The following is a 10,373-nucleotide window of genomic DNA, read 5'->3' as shown; positions in this document are numbered from 1 at the left end:
TCAATTCCCATACCTGAGCCAGTTTAAAGACCCACAACCTCTTGAATGAGGGGGAGGCCGGGTCCCTTTGATGGAGGACCCTGCTACATCAGCGAAGGTCTATACTGTTAGTCTTTCTTCTAGCCTTCCCCAAAGGGACCTGCGGCCTTTCACAAGAGTAACTGCTCATTGGGGGAAAGGAAATAATCAGACTTTTCGGGGATTACTGGACACTGGCTCGGAACTGACACTAGTTCCAGGAGACCCAAAGTGTTTCGAAGGCCCACCAATTAGAGTGGGGGCTTAAGGAGGTCAAATTATCAGTGGGGTTTTAGCTCAGGTATGCCTCACTGTGGGTCCAGTGGGCCCCCGGACCAATCCTGTGGTTATTTCCCCAGTTCCAGAATGTATCATTGGGATAGACATACTTAGTAACTGGCAGAACCCCTATATTTGATCCATGAAAATGTGGAATAAGGGCTATCATGGTAGGAAAGGCCAAGTGGACACCATTAGAACTGCCATTGCGTAGGAAAATAGTAAACCAAAAGCAATACCGCATTCCTGGAGGGATTGCAGAGATCAGTGCCACCATCAAGACTTGAAAGATGCAGGGGTGGTGATTCCTACCACATCCCCATTTAACTCGCCTATTTGGCCTGTGAAAAAGACAGATGGATCCTGGAGAATGACAGTGGATTATCGTAAACTTAACCAGGTGGACTCCAATTGCAGCTGCCGTTCCAGATGTGATTTCATTGCTTGAGCAAATTAATACTTCTCCTGGTACTTGGTATGCAGCTACTGATCTGGCTAATGCCTTCTTCTCAAAGGACCACCAGAAGCAGTTTGCCTTCACTACATCAAAAAACTGATGGACATTCAGTATGTTTTTTGAAGCAAATAGAAATGAATGTAATTTTAGGGTAGCATTTCATGAAAAATACTAATTTTTAAATTTGTTGAAGAATGGATGCCTAGTTACTGGAATAATGGCAATATAGTTTTTCTCATTAAGGCCCTGTGATGGGCAGAATAATATTCCCTAGTCCCCATCAAGATACTAAATAAAAATTCCAGAAATCTGTGAATGTGTTACTTTGTGATATTACTAAGAGTACAACGAAATAGGGAGTTTATCTTGCATCACCTGTGAGGGTCCAATCTAATATACAAATGTTTAAAACCAGAGAAACTTTTACAACACTCAAAATGAGAGGGGACTATAGAAAAATAATGGTAGCATTTAAAGATGGAGGAAACTAGTCGTAAGCAAAGGAAGTTAAAACAGGCACAGGCATTCTCCTTTAGATCCTCTTTAAATGAACACAAGTCTTGGAGTTTATTCCAAATCCAACCCCAGTTCAGATTTCTAGCCTACATGAACCGTAAGAACAATTGTGGATATAAAGTTATCAAATTTGTGGTGACTAACGAATCACCAGCAGCAACAAGCAACTAATATACACTTTTGCAAGCTAACCCAATGAAATGAGAATCATGTTTTAACAATTGCAGGATCCATCTATAAGATCTGGAAAATTTTAAGATAGGCAATATCCACTTACTGTAGTTTTTTTTAAAACTAGTTTTATTGACATGTTATTCATAATCATACAATTGAGTAGATCAGTCATAGTAAAAAGAGTTGTGCATTCATCCGCACAATTTCAGAACATTTCCTTCTTTCCTACCTTTTGAAGGGAATGCTGTCCTAAAGATACTTTTAAAAATCTAATGTCCTTAAGTGTCGTGTTTTAGCAATAATGTGCAGCAAACTACTGATAATTTTATAAGGTGAGCGTAAAAACATTGTTTTTAATTTTCTTGCGTTTACCTTTTATTTAAGAGTTTCTGCACTCACAAAGTGATTTCTTATTTACTGGACTTTCAGGTGTGTGATGCAGGAAACGTGCTGAATTCTCTCACTGGGATTGCTGTGAAGGGCTGGCGTCTCATAAAGTTGAGCGGGACTCGTCTGGAGTTTCTAGGCGTCCGGCAAAACAACCAAATTACCATATAGAGGCCGAAAGGCCAGCCTCGTAGACTCGGGGGTCTCTTTTCCAATGACCACCATTCATAACTAAGACGCTTACCAAACATCCGAACACCAGACCTCTGGTACCTGCCAGAGGCTCTCAGCAGCCAAATTCACACTCAAGCAGTGCGCGACCCAAATATCGCGATAACGCTCCCTGGCTTTCGGTACAAGACCAATCTGCCTCTCTGAACACCAGGGCAAAACCTGGGGATCTTGTTCTCGCGAGATCTCGATGACAGTTCGGAGGCCCGTTCTCGCGGGATTTTCGGAGTCTAGGTTGCAATGTAGCGCTGCAGAGGGAGGCTCCGCAGCCGCAAGGAGCTGTGCTTCCGTCCTGCCGTCTTCCCCAGGCCGAGTCAGCAGCGGTGGTAGCGCTGGCGGAGGCAGAACCTGAGACGCCTTGGTGAGCGCTGCCTTATCGGCAGCACAAAGCGCTCTTCTGTTTTGCCGTCGCCTCAGACGCTTCCATCTTCTTCCTGGCACCCCTTAGCCTCTCCATTTGCCCCCCGCCGCCCCGTGGCTGCGGACTACCGGGGCGTCGCTGCAAGGAGGGCGGCGGGAGATGCTTCAGTGTAACACCTATCCGGTGTTCAATGCGGCCGCACTGCTAGGCTCCTCCCCCTTGCCAGATGGATCGCTCCGATCCGAAGTTCTGCGTTGAAACCGCCCGCAAAGGTATATATAGGCTTCCAGCTGGCCTCCTGGCTTTACTGCTTTCGGTGGACCCGTTCTAGCCAGTACCCTCCTTGTGTGGAGTTTACCCAGTAGTTCCTCTGAGGGACCGTAGGAGAATACACACCCCTCAAGAGCTGAGATAAATCCTTTAGGATTCACTGCTGTGAACTTGGACTCTGGAATCAGACTGCCCTTGGCCCTTCTGGCTTTGACAAATTACTTGCTGGAACATCTTGATGCACTTTCCTCATCTGTAAAATTGATGGGTTGTTGGCTTTAAAGAATGAGACGGTGTATGCACAACACAAAGCGTCTGGCACACAGTAAATGCTCAATATTGTTATTGATTGGAAGGTTTTGTTGTTAAGTAGGCGAATAAGAGTTGAGACATTTAGTTCAGTTTAGTTTTATTACATCAAGAGCTTAATACATGATGTTCCAAAAGCTTTATAGTACGCCTTTGATCAACTCACAAGAAAGTTTGAGGCCATTATAGTCATGTGCCTTAAATCTTCTGGGATGTCTTTAGCCCTCGATTTAGAGTTTTTATCCATAATCATGATATATCAAACGCTATCAGGTATTGAGTACTTGTTCTGTGTTAGTCATATGCTTATTGTTTATCTAGATGGTTCTGGTTTAAGTCAAGGAGGAATTCAGAGCTTAAGCTCAGAGAGTTGAAGTAACATGCCAGAACTCAGAAGGCTTGGAATTGAAGATGGAACTCAGACATTTGTTGTAGTTGTCCCAGTGAGTCTGTTCCAACTCATAGCAACCGGACCTCTGTAGACAGAATGGAAAACTTCCTGGTCTGGCAGAGCCCTCACCATGATTCTTGTGTTTGAGTTCATACTGCAGTCCCCCTTCTTGAGGATCTTCCTTTTTCTCTGACCTTCCTCTTTTCCAAACCTGATGTCCTTTTCCTAGGGACTAGTCCCTTCTGATACAAGGACACCTGGTGGCAAAGTGGTCCCGATTTAGGCTGCTCACCACAAGGCCAGCAGTTGAAACCGCCAGCTCTTCCACGGGAGAAAATTGGGGCTTCCTGCTCCTGTAAAGAGTTACAGTCTCAGAAATTCACAGAGGCACTTCCCCGCTGTCCTACAGGGTCACTGAGTTGGCATCTGCTCAATGACAGTGAGTTTTTGGGGGGTGGGGGAGGGAGAGATATCCTCTTGATAGCATGGCCAAAGTATAAGAGATTAAGTTTCACTGTTCTTGTTTCGGTTGTACTTCTTCCAAGACAAGTTTATTCACTCTTCTTGCCGCCACTAACACCATCGTTCAAGTGCATCAGTTCTTTGCTGGTCTTCTTTTGGCGCAGATTTATCATGCATATGAGTTTATTGAAAACACTATGGGTTGGGTCAAGCATGCCTTAGTCCTCAAAGTGATATCCTTGTATTTTAACAGCAAACTCTTTTTCAGCAGGTTTGCTCAAAGCAATATCGTTTGATTTCTTGACTGCTACCTTCATGGGTGTTAGATCCGAGTAAAACATAATCCTTGACAACTTCAATTTTATCTCCATGTATCATATTTATCGGTCCAATTGTAAAGGTTTTTGTGTGCTTTTCATTGAGGTCTAATCCCTACTAAAGGTTGTATTTGTTCTCTGTTCGTAAGTGCTAAGGGAGAGTGCTTCACGTTTTCTTTCAGCAAGCAAAGCTGTGTCATCTGCATATTGAAGGTTGTTAGTGAGCTTTCCTTTAATATTGATGCTGTGTTATTCATAAAGTCCAGCCTCTTGGATTATTTGCTCAGAATACAGATGGAGAAAGTATAGTTTTATATACATTGTGGAATGTCTTTGTATGTCAAAACAAAAGTAAACATCTTTCTAGTATTCTGTACTGTCAGCCAGGATCCATCTGATGTCAACTGGATCCACACCTTCTGAATCTGACTTGCATTTCTGGCAGCTCCTTAACTATATATTGTTGCCACCGTTTTTGAATTCAGCAAAATTTTACTTGTGTGTGATATTAATGATATTGTTTGATAATTTTCACATTCTTGTGGATCCCCATTCTTTGAAATGAGCAAAAATATGGATCTCTTTGAGTCAGTTGGCGATAGCTGTCTCCTAGATTTCTTGGGATAGAAATAATAAAAATAGAAATTGAGAGTAAGAGCTTCTAGTCCTGCATCAATTTTTAAGAACATCTTGCTTTTCATTAATTCCTTGACCCTTATTATTTGCTAATGCTAATGCTGTCAGTGCAATTAGTTCTTCCTTCCTTCCTTTCTTGGTCATATGTCACCTCTTGAAATGGTTGAATGTCTATCAGTTATTTTTGGTACAGTGACTATCTTCTTTTGATGCTTCCTGCAGCATAGTTTGCTTCAATAATGCATCTTGAGGTTTACATTCTTCTTTTCTTTCAGTTTGAAAAATGCCAGGCCTGTATTTTTCTTTTGCCATTCTACCTCTAGGTCTTTACACATTTCATTATAATATTTTAGCTTATCTTCTTGAGCCATTCTTTGAAATCTTCTGTTCAGCTTTTACATCATTAATACTTCCATTTCCTTTAGTACTCTATTCAATTTAGTGTTTCTATTGACATCCATTTTGGTCTTTTGTTTTTCTTTCCCTTCCTGACTTTTGAATGATCTTTTGGTTTCTTGGTGTTTGGTAGTCTCATCATCTTACAACTTGTATGGTCTTCAGTCATTAGCACTAAATCTGTCTAATTTACTCTTGTGATGTTCTCTAAATTCAGGTGAGACCTGCTTGAGGTCACACTTTGGCTATCCTGGACTTCAGTTGAAGTTGCATCTGAGCAACTCATAGCTTGTTCCACAGTTGGCTCCTGGCTTGGTTCTCACTGATGACCTTCTCCATTATCGCTTTCCACGGATGTTGTGGATTTGATTCCTGTGTATGCCATCTGGTGAGGTACAAATGTATAGTCACCATTTATGTTGTTATGAAAAGGTTTTTGCAATAAACAAGTAGTTCATGATTACAAAGTGTTAGCTATATGTAAACATTCATAAATCTTTTCTATAATCTTTTATTGAGTGTCAGACATCATTCTAGGTGCTTAAGATTTAGTAGTGAACCAAAATAGATTTAAATTGGAGCATGTATGTTATTTTCTCTGAAGATGAAAACCAAGCAGTGTAAATAGAGAGGAAGGAGCGGGGCTGCTATTTTAGATTAAATGATATAGTGTCTTTTGAGCAGACACCTGAATGAAGTCGAAGTATCAGCCACTTAGGTATTTAGAAAAAGTGGTTTGGTAGAAGTATAGAAAACTTGTGGGCCCTAAGGAGTCCTGCTGGCTCTTTTAGATAAACTTGGGTTACTAACTGAAAGGTGCTGCTTTAAACCCACCAGCTGCTTCCAGGGAGATAGATGAGGCTGGTTGTTCCCATAAAGATTTATAAAGCATTGAAAAGTTATATAGGGTTGCTATGACTTTATTGGCTTGATGGCAATGGACTTTTGGTTGGTTTTGGTGGGAGCTGTGGATAAGGAGCAGCAAAAAGATCAATTTGGAATAAAAGTGTAAGAGTGTAGGAGATGATGTTAAAGAAGAAGAGAGGGACCAGAACTTTAGGGGCCTTATCACCTCCAATAAACCCCCAAACCCAAGAATTGAAGACTTCAAAGAAATGCTCGAGAAAACCAGCTAAAATATTATAAAGATGTGCAAAGACCTGATGTTAGGAAATCAAAAGAAAATAAATAACTAGTTGTTAGGAAATCAAAAGAAAACAACATGCTTGCATTTTTGAAGCTGAAAGGCTGAAGGAAAAATTTAAATATGAAGTTCCATTACGAAAGGAATCCGTGGGCACAATATATCATCTCCTATTCCTTATTCTCCATCTCAGTGTTTAGAGCCTTAGTGGCATTGTGGTTACACCGTCTAGTCGGTTCCTTCTCATAATGATCCTGTATACAACAAAATGAACCACCACCGGTCCTGTTCCCTTCTCACAGTGTTCTCTATGTGCAAGTCCATTGTTTCAGCCGCTGGGTCAATCCATCTTGTCAGGGGCCTTCTTTTTTGCTGTTCCTCCGTTTTACTAAGCATGATGTCCTTCGCCAGGAACTCGTGTTTTCTGATAACATGTACAAAATAGAAGAGCCGAACTCTCGCCATCCTTGCCTCTAATGGAACATTCTGGCTGTACTTCTTCCGAGAGAGCTCTTTGTTCTTTTGGCTGTCTTAGGTACTTCCAATATTCTTCATCAACACCAGAGTTCAAATGCATCGATTCTTCTTTGGTCTTCCTTATTCAGTGTCCAGTTTTCGCATGCATATGAGGCCACTGAAAATACTATGACTTGGGTAAGGTGTACCTTAGTCCTCAAAGTAACATCCTTGCTTTTCAACGCTTTAAAGAGGTCTTGTGCAGCAGTATTACCCAATGCAATGCATCATTTGATCTCCCATGAACATTGCTTTTAGACCCAAACAAGATGAAATCCTTGACAAGTTCAATCTTTTTTCTTCATTTATCATAATGTTACCTTTTGGCCCATTTGTGAGGATTTTGGTTTTTACATTGCGCTGTAATCCGTACTGAAGACTAAAATCTTTTATCTTCATCAGCAAGTGCTTCAAGTCCTCCTCACTTTCAGCAAGCAAGGTTGTGTCATCTACATATAACAGGTTGTTATTAAGCTTTCCTCCAACCCTGATACCATATTCTTCTCCATACATTCCAGTTTTTCTGATTATTTGCTTAGCACACAGATTGAATATGGTGAGAGGATTCCATCTTCTTTTCCCTTCACACACCTTTTCTGATTTTAAACCATCCAATATTCTGTTTGCACAACTGTATCTTGATCCATATACAGATTTTGCATGCAAACAATTAAGTGTTCTGGAATTCCCATTCTTTTCAAGGCTATTCATCGTTTGTGATGAGCCCTGGTGGTATAGTGGCCTAGGAGTTGGGGTACGAGCTGCAAGGTAAGCAGCTGAGCTAAAAACCAAAAGGTCAGCAGTTCAAAAGCACCAGCCACTGTCTGCATGAAGAGTTACAGCCTCAGAGATCCACAGGGGCTGTTTTACCCTGCCCTCATGGAGGACTATGAGGGACAGTCAACTTGATGGCAGTGAGTGTGAGTTTTACTATACCACTAGTTATGAGATGTACCTTATAAGCTAGTTATAAGGTATGGGGTGTTTCTTTCTAAGCTATATTTGGACTCATCATTTCCTTCTTTATTTCTATAGACAGATGGTGTCCCGGAGAAAGATGTCTTGCTCCTTCTCCAGAGAATGAAAAGCTTTGTGAAGCAAGCATAAAATCTATCACTGTGGATGAAAATGGGAAGTCATTTGCAGTTGTCTTATATCAAAATTCTCTAGAAAGGAAAGTACCTCTTAAGAGGCTTCAAGAGGTAAAACCTATTAAAGATTGCTCCAGGAATTACATATTTGATGATGAAGATTTAGAAAAACCGTATTTCCCAGATCAAAAATTTCCATCATCTGCTGTTGCTTTTAAATTGTCTGAAGATGGAGACTGTATTCCTTATACTATTAATAGGTATTTGAGAGACTATCAAAGAGAAGGAGCCCAGTTTCTCTATGGACACTACATCCGTGGAAGAGGGTGCATTCTTGGTGATGACATGGGACTTGGGAAAACAGTGCAGGTATTTATTTTAATTTCTTTATCATTAAAATCCAATAAAGTAATTTTATTATGCACATGAGTCGGCACCAAATGGAAATCTTCATTTTCACTTCCAGATGTTTTGATAGTTACTTTCTGTGTGTGCATTACCCACTGAAGTCCTCAAAACTAAGGATGGTGTCTCATTCATTTTATCCTTAGTACTTACTTAGAACCAATAACATACATTGTTCAGAAAGAATTGTTTATTATAAAGTGGCTTGGTTTTACCTTTGGTAGGACTGTACTAAGGCATTTTTAATATTCAGAATGGTTTCACCTTCTTTTTAGTACTTTATAGCAGGAAAGTATTCTGACATTTGATAGGTTACCTTTCATGACTACATTGATACGGATTTCCTGTAGCTGTTTTGTAAATATTGGTTGGATTTATCGTTTCAGAATTGGCTTTATTAGGGAGCCACTTCACCTCTAGAAGTTCTGTTAGTGACTTCAAGAGGCCTCTTAGTTCTCTGAAATGTATGCCAGATCATGTATCTACAGCTATGTGTGCCTTTCTGCAGAGTGGATCTCTTCATTATCTCATGCTCTGTATTGTAACACACTGCCTCCAAATCTAGCAACTGAAAACAACACTCATTTACCGGCTCACAGGTTCTGTGAGCCAGGGACCCAAGTGCCCCTTAGCTGAAGCTTCTGCCCCTGTCTGTCACAAAACTGCAGGCATCTCAAGGCTGGACTGGGAAGATTTACTTCCTAACTCTCTCCTAAGATTGTTGAAGCATTCAGTTCCATGTAGATTGTTGGACCAAGACCTCAGTTTCTCATGAGGCTGGAGGTGTCCTTTACTTCCATTCATAGAGCATCTTACAAGATGGCAGTTTGCTTTATGAGGGTGAGCAAGTTAGAGGGCTAGAAGTCATGGTCTTGTCTTGGTCACTTAATCCCAGAAGAGCCATACTCTCAATTTTGCTGTTAGGTGTTCACGTGAAGCAAACTGCTGTGTCCAAGCCACACTTAAGGACAGAGATCATTGTGTAGGGAGGGAACACCAGAAGTTGGCATCTTGGGATGCCATGTCAGAATGGCCTGCCACAGGTCCTCAGTAATATCTTTTAGGTTTTCAAAGAGGTATGTAATCCAGAAAAGATTAGTATCCATTTTAGACCACTCTGAATTTTTAGGAGTATTTTTCTAGTTTGTAATTAAGTCATTTAATACTTTAGTTTTCATGACATTTCCTTTGGTTATTAAACTTCAAATATATGTAAAAAATGATGTTTAACATTTAAAAATAGTTAAACACAGCCTAGCTAAACAGTGCTGCAGTGTATGTAGTTCTAGTATGAAAATCTTAGGCTCAGATAAGATCCTTCAGTAATCATCGCATAATTCTAGTAGCTATATTGTCTGTTGGTTTAAAGTCAGGCAATGCAGGTAGTTCTATGCTAGCACAATGGAATAATTGCTTATAGAATGAATGAAATTGCTTTTGCTGGAAAATAGGTGGCAGAAACAAAGTCCTTTGACCAAGATATGCAGATGAGTACTAAAACAAATAAATGAATGAATGAAGGAGTATTTTCCATATTTGTGGATATTTCACTGGTTTTGCCCATATTAGAATATTTCTTCAGAGCCCTGGTAGAACTTAGTGTTTAGCCGCTAACTGTAAGGTTGGTGGTTTGAAGTGACAACTGCTCCATCACAGAAAAGACCTGGTAATATGCTCCTGTAAAGATTATAGCTCAGGAAATGCTATGGGGCATTCAGTTCTTCCTGAAATCAATTCAGCTCCAGAATTGACTCAACAACACACAGTTACAGAATGATATTTCCTACCATTCTTTGACTTGCCAATGTCCATTCATATTAAAAAGTAATCAACACATAGGCTGCCTGAGGATGCAACCCCAAATGATCTGCATTTGGGCCCCACCACCCTAAAGCCTGTGTACAGTTCAAATTATTATGCATGCTTTAACCTCAGGTTTGAAATTTAGCTTTTATCTCCAAAGCCCTTGTTATGCAGTTTTCTTTATTTTTCATTGATACAATTACTTTTTTT

General features: G+C 40.5%; 1 protein-coding gene across 1 annotated transcript in view; it reads left to right on the top strand.

Moving 5' to 3' along the window:
• Positions 1-2,613: 2,613 nt before the first annotated feature.
• The window catches only part of ERCC6L2 (ERCC excision repair 6 like 2), a 158,937-nt gene continuing 151,177 nt past the window's right edge, over positions 2,614-10,373 (top strand). Inside the window, 2 exon segments of the mRNA XM_045289426.1 lie at positions 2,614-2,695; positions 7,900-8,324. Of these exon segments, the coding sequence (XP_045145361.1) occupies positions 2,614-2,695; positions 7,900-8,324 (507 nt within the window).

Source organism: Echinops telfairi, unplaced genomic scaffold (assembly GCF_000313985.2).
Source record: "Echinops telfairi isolate 266 unplaced genomic scaffold, ASM31398v2 ScPeMD7_27;HRSCAF=92, whole genome shotgun sequence".
Classification (NCBI taxonomy): Eukaryota; Metazoa; Chordata; class Mammalia; order Afrosoricida; family Tenrecidae; genus Echinops; species Echinops telfairi.
This window is presented reverse-complemented; position numbering and strand designations above follow the sequence as displayed.